At 39.9% G+C, this 25,164-nt stretch overlaps 1 protein-coding gene across 7 annotated transcripts in view; it reads left to right on the top strand.

Annotated features, from left to right (window-relative positions):
* Positions 1-22,357, top strand: part of FOCAD (focadhesin) — a 132,820-nt gene extending 110,463 nt beyond the window's left edge. For 4 of the 7 annotated variants that reach the window (XM_074857087.1, XM_074857086.1, XM_074857088.1 and 1 more), the window contains 16 exons: positions 755-902; positions 5,228-5,347; positions 6,258-6,380; positions 7,178-7,255; positions 7,643-7,714; positions 7,881-7,983; positions 9,131-9,211; positions 10,304-10,432; positions 12,878-12,993; positions 14,236-14,496; positions 15,139-15,228; positions 16,344-16,521; positions 17,964-18,061; positions 18,924-19,175; positions 20,312-20,387; positions 21,901-22,357. In XM_074857087.1, the coding sequence (XP_074713188.1) occupies positions 755-902; positions 5,228-5,347; positions 6,258-6,380; positions 7,178-7,255; positions 7,643-7,714; positions 7,881-7,983; positions 9,131-9,211; positions 10,304-10,432; positions 12,878-12,993; positions 14,236-14,496; positions 15,139-15,228; positions 16,344-16,521; positions 17,964-18,061; positions 18,924-19,175; positions 20,312-20,387; positions 21,901-21,974 (1,999 nt within the window). In that variant the 3' untranslated portion in view covers positions 21,975-22,357. Of the gene's footprint in view, positions 1-754; positions 903-5,227; positions 5,348-6,257; positions 6,381-7,177; positions 7,256-7,642; positions 7,715-7,880; positions 7,984-9,130; positions 9,212-10,303; positions 10,433-12,877; positions 12,994-14,235; positions 14,497-15,138; positions 15,229-15,376; positions 16,195-16,343; positions 16,522-17,963; positions 18,062-18,923; positions 19,176-20,311; positions 20,388-21,900 lie in introns of those variants that run through there. The other 3 variants (XR_012627224.1, XR_012627225.1, XM_074857090.1) reach the window with 3 other exon arrangements.
* The last annotated feature ends 2,807 nt before the right edge of the window (positions 22,358-25,164 follow it).

Genomic DNA, 25,164 nt, shown 5'->3' on the forward strand with positions numbered 1-25,164 from the left:
GAAAAAGAGGCAAAGACCATGAAGCTCTTCCTGCCAGCTGCCCTATTAAATTATGTACTTTGAAGCTATGTTCTTCTTGTTGCCATTCTGAGTGTTCTCAGCATCAAACTGTGAGTTGTGCTGGATATGTCTGCCCCGTTGAAGCTGGTCCACTGCTACATATGCATATTTTAGTATATAGGAGTTAGAATGTATACCTGACACTCATGTTCTGAAATGCAGATGAATACCTTAACCTGTACAGCCATCTTAGCCATTCTCTGGCTTAATCACCAATTTAATTACTTTTGCAAACTGGAAGACTTTTTTCAGGAGTCTGATAGCAACAGACTCTACTACAGCCAGTGGACCTGCAATTAGTATGTTTAACAGGATATCGGAGTTTGGATATCAGTATAAATCAGATACAGAAGTTTGGATCCATATTTCCTTCATACTAGTAGATGTACTTGTTGATGGGGCTATTGGTTCTTAAGGGACAGTAGGAATAATGAGGCTGTATGTATAGGATTTATTATTTTAAACACACATTTTCTTCTTAGGCTCTTCTTTCATCCTGTGTCTTACAAAAAGCATCACCCATGTGGGAAATACAAATAATTTGTAAAATTGACTGTGGTAAGTAGTTATCCACAAGGCTAGTTATCAGGCAGGGCCAAGAGATCTTTTTGCTCACCAACCCACGTTGGAGTGAAAAGATTGTTCAGAGCAGCCAAAGCATGCTTAATCCTTTTTCTTTTGTCTTCTCTTTAAGCCCTGGATGTATTTTGGGAGTGGGACTTGTTCTTTCACTTATGAGTCACAGCAGCCAAACAGAATCGCGAGTGCATGTTTCCACTTCACTGCGAAAACTCTGCAAATACCTGGACAGCAGTGAGGACCAAAGCAGATCAGTCCAGGAGGTATGACCTATTTTATCACACATTCTAAATCTTCCTTTTACTTTGGTGCCTCCCTTAATAACTGTAGACTTTTTGCTGAAGCTTTGTATCTGTAGTACTGGAATGCTTGGTTTCTGTTATTTCTTTGACAATATATAGTTTTATATCTGCTGAAGAAAACAATAATACTAATAGCAGAACAAGGTGTAGTGCTGCACAAACATTAAGAAACTGCCTGAAAAGACAACAGACATCATTCTTTAAAGTACTTCTTTAATTCCTGAAGCTCAAATTAATTGTTGAAAGATACTCAGAGTCCTGAGTAACTGTGGATATGTGTCTCTCTTATATACAATTGTTTACTGCTCGTCTGATCTACTAGAAAGCAGACAGCAAGTTACTGTCAGAGAGACCCTTAATGCTAATACTTCCTTCCTCAATATACCTTCCTTCTCCTCCTCTGAAAGCTGCTGTCACTAGCTAATGTTAATCTTGGAGTTTTGAATGCTGCTAGGGCCCCATTTGCTATTCTAACTATGTTTTGCAGACTTCAACTGAGCTCTGCTAAGTTTGAGCATGCATTTCAGTTTATTTTCGTAGAGTCACAGAATGGTTTGGGTTGGAAGGGACCTTAAAGATCATCTAGTTCCAACCCTCTGCCCTGGGCAGGGACACCTTCCACTAGACCAGGTTGCTCAAAGCCCCATCCCTTGATCAACCTGACCTTGAACACTTCCAGGGAGTGGGCATCCACAACTTCTCTGGGCAACCTGTTCCACTGTCTCACCACCCTCACAGGAAAGAATTTCTTCCTTACATCTAATCTGAATCTACCCTCTTTCAGTTTAAAACTGCTACCACTCGTCCTATCACTACACTCCCTGATAAAGAGTCCTTCACCATCTTTCCTGTAGGCCCCCTTTAAGTCCTGGAAGGCCGCTGTAGGGTCTCCCCAGAGCCTTCTCTCCTCTGGGATGAATAACCCCAACTCTCTCAGCCTGTTCTCATAAGGGAGGTGCTCAAGCCCTCGATCATCTCCGTGGCCTTCCTCGGGACCTGCTCGAGCAGGTTCATGTCCTTCTTATGCTGGGGACCCCAGAGCTGGACACAGTACTGCTGATGGAGTCTCACGAGAGTGGAGTAGAGGGGGAGAATCACCTCCCTCGACCTGCTGGCCACCTTTCTCTTGATGTAACCCAGGATAGAGTTGGCTTTCTGGGCTGCAAGCACACATTGCTGGCTCATACTCAGTATTCTATCCATCACTACCCCCAAGTCCTTGTCCGCAGAGCTGCTCTCAATCCACTCATCGCCCAATGTGTATTTGTGCTTGGGGTTGCCTTGACCCATGTGCAGGATCTTACACTTGGCCTTGTTGGAAGGTTTCCACGGGCCCACCTCTCAAGCCTGTCAAGGTCCCTCTGGATGACATCCCTCCAGCTTGTTGACCGCACCACACAGCTTGGTGTCATTGGCAAACTTGCTGAAGGTGCACTCAATCCCACTGTCCGTGTAGCCAACAAAGATGTTAAACAGCGCCGGTCCTGATACCAACACCTGAGGAATGCCTCATCACCACTCTCCAGTTGGACATCAAGCCATTGACCGCAAGTCTTTGAGTGCAACCATCCAGCCAATTCCTTATCCACTGAGTGGTCCATCTGTCAAATCCATGTCTCCAATTTAGAGACAACGATGTCATGCAGGACAGTGTCAGATGCTTTGCACAAGTCCAGGTAGATGACATGAGTTGCTCTTCCCTTATGCACCAACACTGTAACCCTGTTGTAGAAAGCCAGGCACAATTTGCCCTTAGTGAAGCCATGTTGGCTGTAACAAATCACCTCCTTATTTTCCATGTGTCCTAGCATAGTTTCCAGGAGGATCTGCTCCATGATCTTGCTGGGCACAGAGGTGAGACTGACTGGCCTGTAGTTCCCTGGGTCTTCCTTTTTTTTTCCACTTTTTAAAAATGGGAGTTATGTTTCCCCTTTTCCAGGCAGTGGGTTCTTCACTGGACTGCCACGACTTCTCAAATATGATGGATAGTGGCTTAACCACTTCATCTGTCAGTTCCTTCAGGACCCACAGATGCATCTCATCAGTTCCCATGGACTTGTGCACCATCAGGTTCCTTAGATGGTCTCAAAACTGATCTTCTCCTACAGTGGGCAGTTCTTCATTCTCCCAGTCCCTGCCTTCGCCTTCTGCATCTTTGGTGCTGTGGCTGGAGCACTTGGTGAAGACTGAGGCACAAAAGTCATTGAGTACCTCAATCTTCTCCATATCACAGGTAACCAGGTTTCCCCTTTCCTTCCAGAGGAATCCCATATTTTCCCTAGTCTTCCTTTTATCCTTGATGTACCTATAGAAACTTGTTGCCATTCATGTCAGTGGTTGAAGTCCCCCAGGAGGACCAGGGCTACTGAATGTGAGGCTGCCCCTATCTGTCCATAGAGGGACTCATCTGCTTGGTCTTCCTGGTCAGGCGGCCTGTAGCAGATCCCCACTATAACATCTGTCCCTGCCCTCCCTTTAATCCTGACCTACAAGCTCTTGGTTGGCTCCTCATCCATCCTCAGGCAGTGCTCCATGCACTCTAGCTGGTCAGTGACATGGAGGGTGACACCCCCTCCTCATCTCCCCAGCACTGTCCTTCCTAAAGAGCCTGTATCCTTCCATGCCAACGCTCCACTCTTAGGAGTCATTCCACCACATCTCCATGACGCCAATAAGATCATAGCCCTGCAGGCGTGTGCATGTCTTTATCTCCTCTTGTTTATTCCCCGTGCTGCTGCATAGAGGCATTTAAGTTGGGCCTCTGATGAAGCTGACTCACTGGCTGGAGCTCCTTTGTGCTGCTCTTCAGGTGCTCTCCTGCTGACCTGTGTTCCCTCTCCAGGCTCTGGGTATCTATTGCTGGCACTGGCTTCAAGCTGGTAGGAGTGGGATGACACGGCAACTTTTGTTTAAAGCCCTTTTCACCAGCTTGGCAAGCCTATGGCCGAAGATGCTCTTCCCCTTCTCTGAGAGATTTTCCGAGATGTCCAGTAAGTTCTGACAAGGTCCATGCACTAAGTCTATAACCTTGTTGAGGTAAAACTTGAGGAGGAAGACTGATTAAATTGGAGTTTACATCAGAAAACATGAATCAGGATAAGCAGGTGTTTTGCACAAAAAAACCAACCCTGTACCTGATGTGTTTAAGCCTGCAGCAGCTCAACAGCTGAGTTGCATAACTGTTTTTTCTAAGGGAGTGAGAGATGTAGTCTTACTCACTTTCCCTTCTTGGTGCTGCTCGGAAAGCTCTTTATTAAAGGTGGTCTTTTATGGAGTTGATTTTTTTTTGGCAGTACATATGTGTTGGGGATTAGCCTTTTGCAGTTTATTGTTCATGCATTAAAATGACTTACAGATCATTTATCTCTCCTCAGAGATCTCAGAGTGCTTTACCAAACTTAAACTGGGTTCAGTACAGCAACTTCTGAGGGGAAAGGCAGCAGCTGTTTAACATCATGACATAGTCTGGAATGAGAAGCAAAACCTACCCTTTCCAATTACAATCTCTTTGAGGAATTGTCCAGATAATTACATGAGTAAAATTTGGCCAGTACCCTAGGGTGAATGCTACTGTATTCATGAAATGCACAAGAGTCTCTTTCAGAGCTATAAATGGCTGGGATATAATGTTGTACATGAGAGGTAGCTCTCTTGCTGCAGCAAGAGGTATAATCTGAGCATTACTTGCTCCAAGTCAAATTGTTGTCAATCTTGCAACTTCCTACTTCCCTTAATAGTCATATGTTGTTCTGATGCACAGCTTTGGTAAAAGAGGGTTAAACAATTGGCACAGTTGTTTGCCTTGTTGAAAATTCAGACTTCATATCCATATTCATCATGTCTAAAGCTGAGGAACAGAAGAGGAGTGTCACTTGAGAATTCTTCTGCAAGGATCTGAGGCTAGTGTCCTGCACTGTATGTGGGAGACAGTTCTACTACATGCTTCTCTTCTGGTCTTGTTGAACTCCTTGTAGCCCTGATGGGATCTCACGGCATGCTGTGTACACAGACATAAATAATGATCAGATACTTGTGTTGAGAAGAATAACTACACTTGTGTGAAAGATCAAGAGTTTGACCTACATAAAACCAGAAGTATTTCCAAGCTTTAGTTGTATTTGTTTAATGTTAACATCAATGAAGAGTCTTTCAGAGAGGGAATAAACATCTAAAAGTATAAATTGAAAATGTCATGACTTTTTTATGCTGGCACCTTGCTCTGTGTGCACAGTGCTCTAGTGAATTTGATCAGATATTGGTTAACAGATTAAATAATTTTTTTTCAGGTACTTGCCTATTCTGTGGCCTGTTCCTGTGTCTCTTCTTTCAGTGCTGGAATCATAGAAGCAGCTGAGGCTGAGGAGGCCATGAACAAGCTACGGACCTTAGTGGAAAATAATCAGCAGGTCATAACTTAGTGTTTGGGCTTTGCTTCACTTCTGTTTTTCTCTTACCTACTTAGTACTGGATACTGCTTTACCCAGACTGTAACTTCAAGAAAATTATATTGATCTGCTTTCAGCAGTAATTAATATTGAGTGTGTTGTGGATACCATGCAATTACCAAGATTACCACTTGCTCCATTGATGCGTTGTCTACACATGTATAGCAATTACCAGATAGCGGGATAAAACCAGATTTTGTATGTTTGATTTCATTTAGAGGGGAAGTTTTGAGTTCATCATGTCTTTAGTCCCTGCATCCTTCCAATTTTTGTCTCTTTTATAATGTGTTTCTTTAGATTATTTTTCTTGGTAGGAAAATACATCTACTGTGGTTTCTCTTAGCCTCCAGTGCATCATAGCCACAACAACAGCTGCCTCCAGGTGTCTATTTCATCCCTAGTGTCCTAGGGTTACTCTCTAAAAATGCCGAAAATAATATCCATATTTCAGTTTATGTTCTTTTTTGTTAAATGATTGCCAGAGACAAAGGAAAAAAAAAAAAGGCAGTAATTTTGAATCAAAGCCTGCTATTATACTAACCACTGTTTAAAATTTTTATCTGGAAAGTAGAAAATCAAAACAAACTACCTTTGCTACAGCTTTTTATCTTTGTATCAGAAAGTCTGCTCTAAAGTAAAAGCTTCAGAGAAATCTGTGTGCCAAAGATTAGTATTTAATCTCAGAAGATTCTTTGTCACTTGACATGAGAAAAATACTTGAAATAAGAAAGCATCCAGTATTTTATACAAAGACATTACTTCTAATTATTGGGAAATAATAAATGTTTAAGTAATGTTTTAATAATAAATATTAAAAAGAATACAGAATCCTTTGGAAGATGTTTTTTAATGTGTATTTTTCACCTTACAGACCCATGGTTTTGCTTTAGCTCTGGGTGCAGCAGTACATGGATTGTCAGCTTGTGGTCATGGGAAGGCCGAAGACCTGAGTAACAGACTAGTGCCAGCCTGGATAAAAATTGTACTTGCAGAGGTAAAGGAGATTGAATTCATATTGTGTTTATTGCCAGGGGTGGTGGTGGTGTGATTTTAAACGGACAGTAGGGACATAATTTTCCTTGCTTCTGCAGAAGTCAAGCTAGGAAAAGTTAGGACTATCTGAGTGTGCTGTTTGATTGATATTTGGAAGCAAAAGTATATCTTTGGGCTGTTTGCTAAAGGAAAAAAAAGTTTCTCTTCTGTTTGGATGATTTATGGGAAATGCTTGTGTCAGTGAGATTTCAATTTGGACATCTTTACTAGTTTGGAGCAATATCCAAGCATCAAGTCTAGGTTATTAAATGAAGATGTCTTGTGAAATTAGGTGCAACTTATCAAAATTAGATTGACAGAAGGGTCATTATAGTGCCTTAGTTGTTACAATAATCTCATTGTAACAAAAACTGTGTGTTTGAAATCAAACTCTAAACTTACACATTAAGATTGCAGCTGAATGTATGTATCAATAAAGAAACAGTGCTTCAGAGTTGAATTGCACTGACATATTTTGTGGAATACAGACTGTGCTAGAAGAAAGTGATATGTCAGGGAGAAACAGATGATGATTTCAGATTGGAGGGCAAGTTGGGGGAAGCTCCATATAAAGCCTTCATTCACCAAGAGAGGGATGAATAATTATCCAGCATTCTGAATTCTAACTTGAAAAGGTTCTTGGGCTGAGGTGTACAGGTGATAGCAGTCATGGTTTTTAGGTTGGAAGAAACAAGTGTTTTGTCTTACAGTAGTGTTGTATGACTGCATTAACTCACTGATTGTGAATTACACTTCTAGGGTTCTCCCACAATGCAGCGTCTGGCTGCTGTCAGTGGGCTGGTTGCACTGGTGGGCTCTGAAGGAGGCATGATACAGGTGAGAATGTGCAAGCAAATGGTACCTATATCTCTTCTAGAAATTTGTCTAGAAGGCAAGATGGAATGACATCCGCTGCATCCTTACAGCAGTGGTTATATACTAGGGCATCCCATTTATGCAACAGTGAGTTGTATTGGACATGAACCAAGTGGGTTAGAGTTACAGTGTTTAAAATGGGCTCGGTTCTGTTTTCCCATCATATAGCCCATGTGCAGTCCCACTAGGGAAAAGTTTACAGCCAGGTAGACTTTCTTCTTTTCTTCTCCACTCCCCTACAAAAAGGCACGTGTGCAGATGTAATGTCTTTTCAGTACCTGTTCTCTGTTTTGCTGTTTCTTTTTTTCCCATATCCACATAATTTCTTTTTTTCTTTTTCTCTGACAGCTGAAATCTGAGAGCATTCAGTCCTCCCAGTTTCAAAGTAAGCTGAATGAAGTTATCAGAACCCTTACACAGGTAAGAGGGTAGCCTCTGTTTCCTGTTTTGGATAATGCACTAGAGTACTCTGACACCTTGCAGAAACAGACCAAGTCTGTTTAAAGAAACTCTGTAATGTCTGTGTCCAGCTTCAGTAAGGCAACGTAGGGAAGTTTGTCTAACTAGTGGTTTATTGTCCCAACAGGTAATCAGTTTTTCGGGGCAGATTGGCCTTCAGACAAATGCAGCAGTACTGTTGGGATGCCTTTATATGTCCTGTTCGTCTTCTACCCAGAACAGGGCATCTGGTAAGATGCTTCATTATTGCTGCTTAAAGAACATCTAAAAGTAGCACCTAGCTAAAAAGGCAGCAAGGGACACATTAGACAATACAGACTAGACACTGCAGCCCTATTAAATGACATAATAGCTTTTGGATGAAAGATCTCATGGTCCTGTGTGTCAGACCTAAAGGCTGGAACATGAAGCAGTAATCAGTGTGCTGATTTTTACTTGCAGGATCAAGGTAAGGTTCTGTGTTGTTCTGGTCAAACTTGTATATTGCTCCTGTCTTCATTCTTTTATAGAATAAATTGTAGAGAAGTTTTACACTGCATATGGCACATGTGTTTCACATCTACATTATGCACTCCATGCCCTGAGAACTGATTAGTCTACTCTTTGTTTGAGCACTTTGCACTGTATAAAAAAGCCAAGACTTAAAAACTGGTCCGTAACAAGAGCAAACCAAATTTTCAAAAGTATTTTTCTAGAAATCTTCTCTGGTTAGCTGAAGTCAAAAACCAGTGTTCTGTGCCATTTCAGTGTAGCAGTTAGCACAGAAATTCGTATTCTGTCAATACACCATTACCTTCTGGTGTTGTTTCAATATCTGTTGATAAAATACAGGTAGGATTACACCATTGATGAAATACTAGTAATAGGAGGGAACTAATGAAGTGGAAGCTGTTCACTTCAGTGTGAACCAAGATGAGAACAAATAATATGAAGTGTAGACAAACTTCCTCATTACAGGAAAAAAGCTTCTTGGAGTTCTACTTTTGTATAATCTTGGCGCACGTGCCTGAGGTTGAATACATATGGAATGTCTCTGTTTTATTAAAATTACTAAGCTTTTGAAGCTCTCACTTTTAAAGTCTGACTTGCAGTGGCTGCTCACATTTGAAGGAAGTTCTTATCCCTGGCTTTTCAGTTGGTGAGTGAATTTGTTTTTTCACACTTGGCACCTCTCACCAACACAAAAGTTTAGCTTGCCTTAAAAGTGGAAAGGTCACTGCATCTATCAATAATCTTGTGGTCTGAATGCTTTGAGTCATCTACAGAATTAGTTAGCTCAAGCATAGCTCAGTTTGGCCTTTGAATTTACATAGGAGCTGGAGGTTATAATTTCTGCTGACATGGTTTAGTATATAAACAGTGTTTTTATCTTCACAGTTCCTCCAGATTTTAGCTACTTGCCTGAAAACAGCTTTATCAGGGCAGCTATTGACTTTGCCATTGAAGCTGGAAAGAAAGGTAAGAAGGGATCAAACTACAGTATCCATCTGGGAGTTTGTCATGCCTGTAAAGGGTGACCTTAATAACCCACTTTTATTTGCTAAGAGACCTTCTCTAAATACTGATTTGAACTTCAGTAATGTGGTATATTTAATCTCAAACAAAAAATTGGATAACACTCAAAAAGACAAGGTAGAATTGTGTAGTTACCGCTTTAATTTTCTCCACTGAATTTTCATGACTTTTTAAACCCTTTCCCCTTCCTTCTGTGTCTGTGAGATGATATATCTTCCCTGTGGAATGAAGGTGAAATTACTGTGTGTTAGCATGTATCCTCAGGAATACTCCATCATCAGGCAAACTTGATGCTGCCCCTTATTTCCATGATCCTGGATTAAGACTCTCTCTGTACCAGAGTGGTATTCAAATGGGTTACTGCTATGTGTGACAAATGCAAAGGAACTTGAAGAAAGTATGATCTTGCATGAGGAGTGCTAGTAATAGAGAGATGTCTTGGAGTACAGGCTTAAGGGAGATAAAGCAGAGGAGCTTATTCCTGTGTGGAGCTAAATGAGCTCACTGCTGTCCTATGAAGCAGGCTTTGCTTTCAGTGAAGATAAAAATTGTCCATGCCTTGCCTCCAGGAGGACTTTCACAGAGTTAACTCCTTGTGTTTAAGTAACATAGTATGTAGCGAAGGTTAACACTTGTCTGACAGTTTTGGTGGCCTGCACCTACAGGATGGGGAAGGAAAACAGTGTCAGAAAACTTCACTGTTCTCCTGTGAACAAAGGCAAAAATACTACCCTACTAGATGAGGAATATGTGTAATTAACTCATAAATGGGTTCAAGGAGAAGGAACCAGAAAGTTTCTATTTATCAGTAGCAAATAGCCTTTTTTGATAGGACATTAATATTAAAAATACAACTGTTGATTACAAACAGGAGATAATTCTCAGATACAAAAAGAAATAACACTGATTTTATAATGCTTTTCAGTTCTTCACTACAGATGGGTCTTCAGTGCAGCATTCACATCTTTTTCCTGAACTGTGTAGCTAAATATGTGTGTGTAAAATTCACACTCCTGATTGAGTCTTCTGTTGTAGGCCCCGAATCTGTCCCAGCTGAGCTGGTGAAAGTAGCTCTGGCACCCATTGCATTAGTTGGAGAAAGCCATCAGTATCCACCTGTGAACTGGGCATCCATTCTTTCTCCTTTGATGAGGCTAAACTTTGGTAAGATTAATAGTTTTCTGTTAACTCTTTTGTACTTGTCACAAGACTTCTTTACTAACACAGCTTTCACAAACTTTAGAGCCCACTTCATGGCTTGAAGTTATTGCAGGGATTGAAGTGTTTGCTTTCAAGACCAACTTTTTAACATTTGCAAGCATGTATTTGTGATCACCGTGTGGACACTGTTTTAACTCAAGATTAGAGAAGATCAGAGCGGAGAAGTTTGGAGCAGTATTGGAAGTTCCCTAAAACACTGGTGAAATTTGACTGAATTTTTCATTTGAACTATTTACAGTAAGAAGAGCCCATCATGAAACTCAACTAATTGTATCTTACTTTCAGTACCCACTAAATGCTGGTCTGGTGCCTGTTTCAGAGGCTGCAGGCAACTTTATCACAAGTTTGAACTTCTCTGTAGTTCATCTAGCTATCACTAATCTGAAATATACTTTTTAGTAAATTACACAGGGTGACAGAGAAAAGCATATCCCTTTCTCCATCATGATCCTGATTTTGTCAGTGCTTCTAAGAACATTTATTTTTCATGCTGGAGAGTAACTTTGATCCTGAAGTATTGTGTTGGACAGCTTGTATAATATTTTTCTGCTCAGGATATCTGTCAGTGCCTGTTTTGGTTGATAAAAGTGTCTGAGTTCCAAACTCATTTCCTTAAAAAAAACCCAACAAACTTACTGTGCAAAGTTCCGTATTCCCTTGTTTGATTCCAGTGAGTTTTGTTTCTCCAGGTTTATGTAACTGTTATTACTGACCCTGCAGATTCTTTTGCAGTTGGGTTGGGCAAGTGCTGTTGTGTTTAAATTGATGGTAGAGCCCAGAATGTGGAAGGTTGTTTCTTTTTTCTTTCTGGTGTTTATTTACTTTATACTTAGTGTATAAGCACTAGAACTCATGGAACTGTCATATAAGGAACAACTTCTTGCTAGATACCGAAAGATTTGGCTACACATTAAACATTTTTGCTTATACTTGAGCTGCAACTTCTGTTTACTTGGGTTTCTTGCAATTAACTCTAAAGCCTTTTGTAAGAGTAAGTGAAAGAATTTCCTGTACTGAGCTCTGCAGTCCATGCTGATGCAAATTTGTGTGCAACCTTATGAATAGCTGAAACTTGTTAAATGTATGGGGGATTTTTGTATTCCTGTTTTTCACTTAGGAGTCTTACTTTTGTAAATCAGGGGAATTCCGGAGGAAACAGTACATCGGTTTTGCGGCTATGTTTTTATTGACTGCAGGCAGCATCATCGTCTGCATTTTTATACATAATTTCTCTTGACTGTCCCCACTCTAGTGTTGTGGAAGTTGCACACCCTTCTCTAGATTATATGCAGGTTTTGCTGTGTGCTAATGAGCAACATTCATGTTGTGCTAGAAAGTATAATGCAGAACAGTTGTATTACGACCTAACAGTCCACCTAGAAATGTGGCACTCTAACACACTTCTTCCTGGAAGAGCTATATCATGAATATTTTTATGAAAATTAGACTATATGCGCGATTCTGTAGGTCACTTACCCATGTCTGTTTTTATGAACCTTAAACGTTTCATAAATTCTACTGTGAAGATTTGTTCATCTGTAAACATTGAAGACAACGGATTGCTTTCCCATCTTACAAGGTTTATTGCAGTTGTTGTTGAGCAGAAACCATATAGCATGATTGAAGTAGTACCTGTTTTTTATTCAGTAGAGCTCTGAAGTGGAGGCATAGGCAAATCATAATCTGTGTCTTAGCAGTTCAAGCTATTGAGAGAGAATTTTTGAATTACTTACCAAAGTCTCTTGTTACAATTTCACCCTTTCCAAGTTCTGCAAATGACTTCTCGTATAAGATATTTTATTTTGAAGAGCCTGATACTAGACTCTTAAATCTTTGCTGTACCAGTCATTAAGGGGACTTTAAAGAAAAAAAACATCAATATTCCATAACCATCATAATCTCTATGCACAGTAAGGTCTTTCTGCGTGTTAACCTGGAGAATGCTGCCACCAAACACCCACAGCAGTAACAGTGACTGACCTCTGTTCTGTGACATATGAACATGGGGTACATGGAAGAGTAGAAATATGTGAACAAATGCTAATTACTTCTATGTTTAGAAGGAAGGAATATTGACTCATTAGATTAAATCTTCTTTTTATTTGACAAGGAGTTTTTTAGTTCTTACTTTTTTTACCATTCCCACATTTTTATTCTTGAGTGAATTGAAATGAACTTGGACAAATCCTGAGATTTCTTGCTGAAAATGCATGAATGGGAAGAGGAGACTTCTAACATGTATGTGTTAAAAGCTTTAAGCAGCATCTCTAGAAAAGCGAATTTTAATCTAGTGCTCTAGCAGAACAATAACCCTCCTTTATTTTATGAGTTGAGAACAAATTTAAAGTGCAAGTAACTTCTTCATAACTCTGTTTTCTTCTGGTTTAGGTGATGAAGTAAAACATCTCTGCCTTCAACTGGCTGTGACACAGGCCCAGTCATCTCAAAATGCAACAATGCTTTTGGGGATGTGGGTGGCGCCTCCCCTTGTCTACAGTCTCAGTGTATGTATGTCAGAAAATCTGTGGGACCTCAGCACCTCTCACCTGTAAGATTCCTCAGTAATGATGCTTAGGATGTCTCACCAGAAAAGGATTACTGGGTTCAGAATTCTGCAGAAGTATTGTTTAGCAAATACTGATGGTGAGAGAAGGGCTGTTCTGGGGCCTTGAAATTCAAGGTAGACTCAAAATCTGCTACACTGGTTTTACATAGATTGCTTAAGACCTTTTTGCTCCCTCTCGTTTCATGCCATAGCTCTGATGACTTAGAGATGTAAGAAGGCATGGCACATAAGAAGTTATCTTTTATTATACCAGCTGATAGTCTTAGAAAACTAAGTCCAACCTGTCTGTCCATAAGCTTGCCTGCTTCTTCCAGCAGTGTCTCCTGATCTAGTAAAATGTGTTACTTCTTGAAAACCTTGCCTTAATTCTGTAGACAGTCAATAGACTAACCTATAGTACAATCAAATTTGAGCTTATACTCCACTACAGTGCAGTTCTTCTTACAGAGGTACAACATGGACTCCATGATACAGTATGTAAACTCCCTGAATCCCACAGTGCACTTGACTGTGCAGTTCTGTCAGTTTATACAAGTTGAGGAGCAGGTTCATGACAATTCTCAGAAAATCCATTGTGGATCTCTTTGATCTTTTCCAGCTCTTCAAGGGGTGTTTTTGTCTTGGAGTTTTTAACTCATTAGTCTTCAAAAATATATAAACACTTGGTGGCAATTTTAAGATACGTAGTTGTAAAGATACCAAAAAAAGAAAGATTTTATTTCTGAGTACCGGTTTCTCACTGCAGTGGGGATTTGAGAGCACAGAATGAGCTCAGCTACAGGGTGGGTAATTATTCATTCTTCCTCACTAACTAGCAATATTAACGGTGCTAGGAGTACCGTATTTGTGTCCTTGACTGTCTAGTCAGTCTGTATGCTTTATGTAGGAATGTGGTGGGCACCGTATAGAGAAATCACAATTGTCCAGTCAATAAGAGACATGATATCTAGGTTTCATTGAAAGGAAGTTCCTCAGTTTTTAAGGAAGATAGAATATTGACATGTTTGAACTCTTTTTAATTCAAGCAATTCTTCAAAAGAGAGAAGAAGAATTGAGAAGTATTTATGACTTTGAGTGCTTTTTTGAAGTGGTGTTTGAGCCACTTCCATCCTTTATAACAATAGTTGAAGGTCGGTGAAGAGCTAGAATATGAAATTATGCAAAAGTTTTTGCTTTTCAGATGAAAACCCAAAAATACCTTTTCATGTCCCTGCCTTTGTGGATGAAACATGTTGCAGAAGACAAACTACAGTCTTTTACAGAAGTGGTTTTGATACAACAGTTTGAAGTGAAGAATCACACAAAAAACCCAGAAATTTGCCAGTGTGTTTTACAAGGGCTTGTGCAGGCAATGCAGCTTCCAAACCCTGCCCAGTACTGCTGGAGCTTTCTGTGCCAGGCTGTGGAGAAAATATTTGAGCTTCTACCAAATGAGGTTCAGGTAAGGAATAAGTATGAGGTGTATGAACATTGTAACTGGATATTTTTACTGATGGTAAGTCCCATCTTTTTGTAGTCACCCATCAGATTTGAAACATGAAATAGATGTGAAATTTTTAGTGATAGTCATTAAGGTGTCTGCATAATTTCAATTTAAGTTACTTTCGGGTATTATTTACAATATGACTAAGTTGTGAAACCAATTTAATGTACTATTTTCCCTCATAAATGATTTGCTAATGGAAAAATACCGTATTAGTACTGAAATAAATGTTACTGAAACAGAACCAGAGAACAATCAGACGGGGTTTTTATTCCCCCGCAGAGGATTCAGCTTCTCACAGTGATTTAAAGAAACTACCTAGCTACAGAAAATAACTCCAAGGAAGGACACTTTTCCATTTAAAATAAAATTAACTCTTTGAAAGTTTTCAAATACCATTATTCCTTAGTAATTAAGTACATTGAAGTCCCCAGCAAATACAGAATTTCTAAAATAAAATTAATAAAATGAGGCTAGAGACTAGATTAAATATTCATCAGGATCATTAACAAAGTTCCTGGACTCACCAATTTTAATGGTAAAGCAACCTGGAAGTATACATGTATACGTCTAAACATGCATTTATTTTTCTGTTTCCAGAGAGGTAAACTCGAGATGTATATTGATGTAGCAAAATGTCTCTCGGAAATGCCCGATTCAGAGATTGATCGCATTGTCCAGGTCTCTAAGGTAACGATGTTCTAATCCTGGTCTTTTATCACCAAATCACATGAAACAAGCATGCCTTACCATTTTTCCTGTCACCAGAGTGTTTTAACCCCTTGGGAGCATTGATAGTTTTATCTGCCATGCAAGTAAGAGTGTCTCTAATTTGCAGGTAGCAGAGAGAAGCAAAAGTGATAAAAGCCCATATCCAAAACTTTCTCAAGGCGACTGAAATACTACTGGTTTCACCTGGGAGCTTTGAACTAAGAAGAGGAAGTCTAAGTAACTTGGTCGAGTTCAGGCAGGGCTCTGTTAGCAGAACAGGAATGGTGTTAGGTCTTCTGAATCCGAGACCAATGGTGCCAACAGCAGACCATAGTCCTCTTTGGTTAACATAACCAGCTACTTGAAACTGTAAATGCATCTTGGTGATGAGCTGTGCTTGAACTGGTGGATCCTTGCTTCTGTTAAAGTGAAATACTTTGACTGAACAACCTTTCATTCTTGAATTAATGTACTATATTTGCATTCACACTCAGAATGTTTCCTGGTGGACAAGATGGCTGAGGCTGACAGTGGAATAAAAAAGCTTTGAGCTTCTAGCTAACCATGGAATCAATTAGCAGTGGAATTCTTAGCAGCTGAAATGCTAAGGAAATGACCTGTCTTGGAAGGACTTGATGGTTTATAAACAAACATCTGTGACATAAAACCATATTGTTCTGTTTACTGGCAGATTCACTAGAGAATCAAGCATTTAAATAGGCTAGGGAAGGTAAACTGTCATTTCCTTGTATCTTTGAGTTCTTATTACCACACTGGAAAGACAATTTAAGAAAAACATTTTGTCACTGCAATGAATCTGTCTTGCAAGAAGACTTGAGGAGGGGAATGTAACATTTAAAGCAGTATGAAAACAGTCAGACTTTACTGAGTTGCACTTTACTGGACTATTTAGAAGCGTGTAAAATTAAAGTAATATGTACAGTCTTCTGTTTCATAATTTGTCTTGAAGAAAAATGAGCCTGCTAGATAATAAAAAAATTTCTCCCCTTTTTTTATAAAGGGAAATGCAGCATCTGCTGTTCCCACAGGAAAGGTATATTTTACTTTAACATGTTTTTTAATTGCATTTGCAGAACAATATACAGAAGGCCACATTCACAAAAGTGTATTTAATTTCTCAAGGCAGACTGCCTCTGATGAACTTGATGGCCGTGATTGATACTGTGGCACGATATCACGAGAAAGAAGATATTTTATGGTTGCTCTTGCAATGTTTCTATCATGCTCGTATTGTGAGCCATGAAAACACAGGTAAGGTCAGGCTTAAAGAAGAATCAACAATAAAATAAACAGATATCAGTGGACCTACACTGATGCTTTTAAAATAATTTTAAGATGTGGATTTGGAAACCTAAGTGTTTCCAAATTTCTCCATATTAGAAACTACTCAATCTTCAGAATTTTTCTGCTCTTCAAATACATGTATCAAACATTGCTGCTATGTTTTTCTCCAGTTCTTTTTCTGTGGATGAGCTACAAGTCATTTATCTCAGCCAGGTTGTTTGCAGACCAGAGTTTTGACTAGATCTGTGTTTCCTAGTCTTTGTAGACTTTCAGTGTAAGTTAATGTTAAAAATGTACATACTAATAGTGTAATAGTGCAACTCTGCTAACCTCTGGATTTAGTGTCTGACTTCCTGGTATGTGACACAGTAGGTAGGGGCATGTTCCTGTGAGACTGGTTGAACCAAGGAGATAGCTTGCTTTTCTGAACTCGACACAGGAAACAAATTGCCCTTCTGCCTCTTCATAACCATACCAGATAGTTATCTGGTGTGTTACTGAGTAGGCTTGGCTCAGTTAAGGGTCTGATAATGGACTGGAGCTGATGCAAGAGAAGTAGCAGAATCACACAGGAAGATAAAGGAGGAAGAAGCAGGAACAGAGGGGGAGGCAAGAATTTTGGCCTCCTTATTTTGCATGGCAGAACGATCTTTGGCTGCCTGTGTTCACAGAACTACTTCAAAGCATTATATTGCTAGATGTCTTAGCTGCCAGGTGTGGTTGAAGAACTTCAAACAGTAGTGAGTTTTGAATGAGTGAAGTGAGGCTGCAGGAAGCAACATGAAAGAGGGGACACATGTAAAGAGTACAAGGAAATGGTATTGTATGAAGTGACATGGTCTTGAAGGTGAGGATGGTTATTATTTTGTAGGAGGTGGAATGGATTTTGGTCAGCAGGATCTGAATCAATGAAATATGTTTCATTCTTGGATTGAGGGCTGATTTTATTTGCATGCCTTGACTGTATTTGACTGATCCTCTCTGCACTGTAGAAGGATTTTCACAGCACTCCCCACATTCTTGCCTGGCATACAGGGACATCAGTGCTAGACTTAGATGACTGGGGCAAAAACTTTGGGGAGGCTTTAGGATTCTGTAGTGGTCACATATGCAGACTGAGTTAGTGGGACCTGCAGGCTGCCATTATGCAAATTATTTCTTGCTCAGCATTCCTTGTTCTGTGTGTTGAGTGTGTTGCCTGCATTTTAAGCAAAGTTTTGGTACTGTTTAAGTGCCCGCATGCCTTCTGTCATTGGCAACCCTGAATCAAATGTGATAGTGGTATTGGTGATCGTTTTTTTTCCGCAGTCAGTACTTTGTTGCTATAGTGATTCCCTATGCTTGCCTTTTAATGAAAAACGGTACATTCTAGTGTTTTATGTGAGTAAATGCTTTTGTTCTTCTTCTAGGAGTGTTGCAAAGAATGGACTGGCTGCTAGACCTGATGGGCTACATCAGAAATTTAGCATACAAGTCAACGCCCTTAGAAAATGTTGATCTTAAAGAGGTACATGCTGTGAAAATAATTTTAAACTTTTTTGGGAAAAAAAGGAAGTTTTTATGTATTTCACATTCTATCTCAGAAATTAAGTTTTATTCCCCATGCTTTTATATTTTAGAAGATTGTCATCTTACCTCCGCAGAAAAATTATTTTCAATTTTTTTGAGTGTATGTGTATTTAAAATTCTTACTTTAACCCTGACATACAAATTGTTAGAAGCTAAAGGTCACTAAAGGAAATCATTGCTTCAAATTTACTGCATTTAGAACAATTAAAGGAAAAATTTGAATTCACCGGTAGAACTGTCTAAGCAGGTCAAAATTGTCCAGCTGCTGCTTCTAAGAGGGCTTGGACAGTTTTAGGGAACTTAGTATTGTTCATGTTACATCTGTTCAGCTGTTTAAGTCTTCTGGTTGAAGACATAAAATAAGCTGCCACTTAGATCAGAAAGGCATTTGTTCCATTGCTGCAATAGTTCCCAACCATTTGTAGCACCACAAAGGTGACCATCTCCAATTTCCCTTGACAGTCAGCTTGCTGTAAAGAAGTTATTTCCCCATTTTAAACGAAATGTGGATCAGCTTTAATCTAAAGGATGATTTTAGAAGAGTGTGGTTTTGCTTTTCTTTCTGTAGATATTTTAGTTTGATTTGGCGTTTAGAAAAAGGCTTGAGCATAAGACAGTATTGAGAACTTTTTAGTTCTTGCATTTTGAATGTTAGCTGAATTTTCAGATGATTGTCTTGAAAAGCAAGCCACCATCTGGGGTTTTGGGGTTTTTTTGTTTTTTTTTTTTTAATTGGGTTTTTTTCCCCCCTTCTGTATTGCTCATCTAATAAAGTGTATTTTTGGCTCTTTCCTGTTTAGTGCATAGATTTCTTCCTGTGGCTCTTTGCAGCTTCTGTGGTGGCCTGGGCTGACCATGGTGCACCGTTGCTGCTTGGTCTCAGTGCTGAGTGGTTACCATGGAAGCACCGAATGGTATTACCAGAATTATCTGAGGATTACATTGGCAAGCACCCCACTGACAGGCTTGCTGTACAAGAAACTCTCACTCTCCTTCCAAGCAGCATTTCCCTTTTGCTGACTAAAGAGCCTTGGAAGGAACAAACACAGAAGGTAAAACTGCATGTAGTTATAAAGTACCCCATTTTTAGTAGTCATCTCAAGTCTTGGATGGAGCAGTTATTTCCTCTATATCTATTGCATCTGACTTGTGATCTTGTTTTTCTTTATTTGCAATCAGATATGACGTCTCAAAAGACCTAATGTAGTTTCTTAAGTAAAATGTGAGAGTTGTGAAGATCAAAAAACATTGCAGTGTTGGGAGTCAAACTCTTAAGAGCATACATCTGTGAGAGGAGAGTTGTCAGCTGCTGGTAGCAAGTCAGTCTTTTAAACACTGAAAGACAGATCCTCTTGCAGTAGGTGCGGTTGAACATCACCTCAGCAGCAGTTTAGGGCAGTCAGAGATCTTCTGTGCAGTTTGTAGTGTGTCTTTTATTTTCAAGTGTAAGTTGAAAATAAGTGTGGAAAACTGTGCCTCATTTGGCAAGCCTACTGTAGGCTGCTTGTAGTTGAGATATGTGGAATTACTGTTATAAACCTATAGATTAATAGTTAGCTGTTTTGTGCAAACCAGAATCCATTAAGGACTGTCTCCTCTACACTCCTGTGCTCAGAGTTACTACTGAAGTTAAAATTCAGAATGTGGGAGGAATGCAGGAGTGGGTTGTTAATATGCAAGTGCCTAGTTGGGCTTTAGGAAAGAATTTGATACTATTCCCTGAAATCATCCTGATAAGTTTGAAATACCACATTGTCCTCCAGGCACCCTATGCTGCCAGAAAAGAGAGACGTCAAGAGAGGGACAAAGTCAGTAAGAATTCTGAAGGATTTGCAGTAAAAGATTTAGACAAGAAGACTGATAAGGAAGTATTGTATTAATAGTTTAAAGGTGCAGTCAGGCAAGATGGAAGGAAACTATATACTCTGTCTTCTTCATTACAAAAAATTATTTCTGAGGTAATGAGAAGGAACAAAGGGAGTTTCCAATCCAGCTCTAGGAGAAATTGCACGGACAGCAAGACGTACTCTAGGGCATTTGGATAGAAGCTTGATTGGCCACTGCCTCTGATTAGGTAACTAAGAGTTTAGCAGCAATCAGATGTTGCCTGTCAAACTGAAAATAATTTGTGGTGTTCTGATACAGAAGCTCTTTTAATTCAGATTTTCCTTTATATTTCAATCTTTAGTTTATTGACTGGCTGATCAGTATGATGGAAAGTCCTAAGGAAGCATTATCAAAGTCTTCCATGGACCTGCTGAAAGGTAGGATATTTTTAACTGGGTCCTTATTTTTCTATAATTATCAGTACAGATCAAAATCCAGTTGTTAAAAAGAGTGAGATGAATCCATACAATTAACACATGTAGGAGAGCTATATTTTGCCTTTGAGGAAACCTTCACAGGTAAGTTTATAATTCCTGTGTGTAACACCTCCTTGTTATTTCATCTGCTGATGCTTATGATGTACCACTGACGATCCAAAGGATCTAAAGGTACATCTGGTCCTACAAGCGTATTTCAGTGATAGATCTGTCAATTGTTTTTGAAGTTACCCTTAAAATGCAACATACTATTTGGAAACCCTCCAGTACTAGAATAGAAAAAATACAACAATTTATTCAGGTGCAACTGAAGACTGAACTGTGGGGAAGGGATAGAAGATGGGCAGTGACAGCCTACCAGAGTGGTCTGACAAGAAAGAATAGAGAAATGAGGGTTGCTGAAAAGATGTATGTAAAGAAAGGTGGGAAGTACATGATATTTTTAATTACAGTAATGGCCAGTGGCCCTTGCATGCACCTCATTGCTCACCTAAAGATGCAGATTGTGAATACAGTCTGTGTAAATCATTTGAAGAGGACACCGCAAATCCTCTGAAGTGAGGGTACTTGTGCTTCTTTCCATTAACACAAGGTACCTCCTTTGAATCCCCTGATTTGTTGGATCTAAACATGGCTTCTTGAAATCTGGTTATAAGTTCTTTGTATTACTAGGATAATTAGTCTTGTTTTGAGGGTCTGCAATCTTTAGTCACTCTCTGATAAATTTCAAAATTCCTTTGTTGTGTCTGCTGATCTCCACCAGAAGCAATGCTAAGGCTTGTTGGAGAATCTCCTCTGTACACCAGAAGATTCTGATACACACAGTATATTCTCAGTATGCCCTGATTAAGATGAGTCATTGTTTCCCTTGAGCTTTTCATTGCTTTTTTTTGCTTTTAAGTACTAGAACATGAAACTCCCTTCTGGATGACTAGAATGCGACTGGTTTGGTTACTCAATTTTGCCTAAATGCGTGATCCTTTCAGAGTGAGTTGCAGAATCAGTGAATTGCATTTATAATCAGTGAACTGCACAGAGGACTTAAGACATAGTACTTTGTGCTTCTATCCTTCCCAGTGCCTCCTATCTCCCCTTCAATCATTGCTCATTGGATTCAAACTTTCTGCAGTGTTGGTTGATCTATGTGCTGCTTCAAAGTGATGGTCTAATTAGCAGATGATGTGATATGATTGCAGCAGGAGACATGCCCTAAAGCAGCTGAAAGGCCTAGTACAACATCACATTTCAGAGGGGTGGAGAGACTAAAGTGCCTTGTGAACAGCAGAAGTAGCATTAGAAACTGTCAGGCTAGAAAGTGAAAAAGTCATGAAAAGAGTCAGTAAAAGGAGAACTGAATCTATACCTGTGTCAGTAAAATGACTAGGGAGAATACTCTCACATCCTTTCTAGCGTGGACTGCACAAATTAATGTAATTTGTCCTTGTCTTCACAGTTACACTTCTGGCCTTGAGATCTTTTGCAGAGTTCAAGAAGAAAGCAGTGTGGACTAAAGCTTATGGATGGTAGCTGCATGTCATATCTTACCCAGTGAAGAAACCTGTTCATAGTTGAAAGCATAATACTACTACTTGAGCATCAAGAAGACCAATTTCAGAGAGGTTTCCTGTCAGAATGGTTTGGGTTGGTTATTTTTTTTATCCTTTTTACCTCCTCCCAAAGACTCATAAGATGAAAAACAGTATTTTGTTTTTTACTGATGGGGTGTTCTTTTACAAACTACCTAGCATGGTTTGAACTGTGCTGAATCTAAGTTAGAAATACACATTCAGTTGTTTCAATTGAGTTGTTTTACCAATACCTGGGAGCCTCAAAAGCCAGTGTGGATTATTCCTTTAACCCACGGAAGCTTTGTAGGAATGGCTGGAAAAAAAATAAACTTGTAAAATGTGTTTGAGTGAAGCCTATGTACTAAAGTATGTTTTAGTGTAACAGACTTCTGAATGAGCATTATTTTTTAACTGATAACCTTTTTTTTAGTAATAACACAATGCTTTTGTGCAGTAGTGACGACACATTAAAGGTATATAATGTGAGCAGCATTTCTGAAAGGGTTGGTGTGCTTGTCAATTTTGCAGCTGCTTTGTCAAGATCATTGAAATAAGTCAGTGATCCTAACAGCTGCTATGTTCCCGCCTCCAGGATGGTTGCAGTTTTCATTCCACTTACAACTGTTCTTGTCTCCTTTACCCTCCTTTGCACATAAGGAGAGTTTTTCTCTGCCACTAGGCGAAAGGGACAGTACAGCAACTCTTTTCTGCCTTTACCATCTTAAACAGATTAGCCCCTGCCATTTTCCTTATTTAATACTCTTCTCTTTCTGAAGGAATAGAGAACCTTTCCATTTTGCAATCTTGCTAAAACAGACCTTAAAGGGGATTTTGTATTTAGCAATCCTCCTCAATAGAGCAGACAAAAATCAACTGAATATAATTGCTTGGGCACTGGTCCCTAATGTCTTCTAAAGCAGTACTAGTGAGAGCGTTGTTGATTTTGACAGTTTACATGAAATGTTACCACCCTACATCTAGAAGCCACACCCCATTGCAAGAATTCTCTTAATTTCAGCACTGATAACATTTCCTCTGTGGAAGAAATTCTCCTCTGACTTCTTTATGGGCTTTTCTCACCTAACAAGGGTTACTGTGGGGTGACAGTGTGCTTTCCACAGTGATTAAGCATTTCTTCAGCGATTAGGTGTGTGGAGGATTAACGCAGTACTTGTTTGTATTTCTGAAATAGTGTATAATAATGGTAATTACCTGCTCTGTATGCAGCTGTATACTGAGAAGACAGTCCAACGGTGAATGTGCAGAAAGACTCACTGAAGGCAGTTGTCACTGAGTCAGTATCTCAGTGCATGACATTTCCATTTGTGTGGACTTCTAAGTAATCTCTAACAAAGCCAAATATGTCACATGTTTTAATGGTGCCATCTCTAGTGTACTGTTTCAAACTAACTTACACCTCTACTCATCTGAGTTTGCATGTGTATTAGCATTTTAACTCTGATGAGAAGTTTTCTGTGCTTTAGTTTGCATAGTGGAGCAGTATATAAACATCTGAATTAAACTACACTGACATACAGTAGAAAAGGTAAGCCAAGAGATGGCATAGCACTGCCTGAGGGTGGCAATGCTAACATAGCTCCAGGGAGCACTGAGGGTTTAGGAGCATATCTGAAGTGCTTGTACACCAGCGCACACAGTATGAGAAACAAACAAGATAAACTGGAAGCATCGGTCCATTCCCAGATCTGTGATGTCACTGGTATTAGTGAGACGTGGTGGAATGAGTCCCATGACTGAAGTGCTGGAGTGCAGGGCTGCAGGCTGTTCAGGAGGAATAGGCAGGGCAGGTGAGGTGGCGGTGTTGCACTGTGTGTAAGGGAGAGGTATGACTGTACAGCCCTTGCAGTTAGTGATAATCTGGTTGAGAGCCTCTGGGTGAGGATTAGTGGATGGAAAACAAAGCAGATGTCATTTTCAAGGTCTGCTGCTGTTCACTCAGCCACTCTGATAGCACTGATGATTTATTCTGTACGCAGTTAGGATAAACTTCTGGATGGGTAGCCCTTGTCCTTACAGGAGATTTCAGCTTCCCAGAGATAACTAGGAATATCGTACTGCTGTGACAGGCAGGTCTTGGAAATTCGTGACATTTGTAGGAGACAACTTCTTGTCACAGGTGAGCCAACTAGGAAGGATGCCCTCCTATACTTGCTTTTTGTCAGTAGAAAAGGACTTATGGGGGATGTGATGGTAGGTGGCTGTCTTGGCCACAGTGATCATGAAATAGTTGAGTTTAAAACTTCCAGTGTAACAAGAAAGAAGGACAGTAGTGCTGCTATCCTGGATTTCAAGAGAGCAGACTTTAAGCTGCCCAGGAAGCTGGTTAGCAGTGTCCCCTGGGAATCTGCTTTTGAGGGCCCATCTGTTTTTAAGAACCACCTTTTAGAAGCACAGGAGCAGGCAGTCCCATTGTGCTGAAAGTCAAGCAAGCAGGGCAGAAAACCAGCTTCGCTGAACAGGGAACTTCTCTTGTAACTCAGACGGAAGAGTAATTCTGTGATCTCTGGAAGCAAGGTCCCGCTTTGCAGGAAGATGACAGAGCTGTTGTTCATATGTGCAGGGAGAAAACACAAAAGGCCAAAGGTCAGCTTGAGTTGAAACTGGGCAGTTTTGGGTCAGATAAGAAAAAATTATGAGTATGTTAAGAGCAAGAGGAGATCTTAAGAAAGTATTGGACAATACTTGATGAAGATAGTCACCTGACAAATTAGGGATGAAGAAGAGACAGAGGCATTTAATGCTCTTTTTTTTTTTTGTCTCAGTCTTTAATAATACTGATAGACCTTGGGCTACCGGTCCTCTGAGTTGGAGGACATGTAGGAGCAGTGACTTTCCATTTGTGGACAGTGAAATTGTACTTGATCAGTTGTAGGAGTTGTGTCACTTGAATCTTTCTAAGTCCATGGGGCCTGATGGGATTCATCCCAGAGTACTGGAGGAGGTAGCAGATGTTACAGCAGGAGCCCTCTTGATCACCTACCAAAGGTACCAAAGGAGGTCGCTGCTGACTGGAAGCTAGCCAGTGTTATTCCAATTTACCAGAAGGGCATAAGGGAAGACCCAGGGAACTGCAGACCTGTTAGTCTTAACTTCCCTACCTGGGAAAAAGTGGTCCTACTGGGTGCTAT

The sequence above is a fragment of the Strix uralensis genome, chromosome Z (genome assembly GCF_047716275.1).
Source record: "Strix uralensis isolate ZFMK-TIS-50842 chromosome Z, bStrUra1, whole genome shotgun sequence".
Taxonomy (NCBI): domain Eukaryota; kingdom Metazoa; phylum Chordata; class Aves; order Strigiformes; family Strigidae; genus Strix; species Strix uralensis.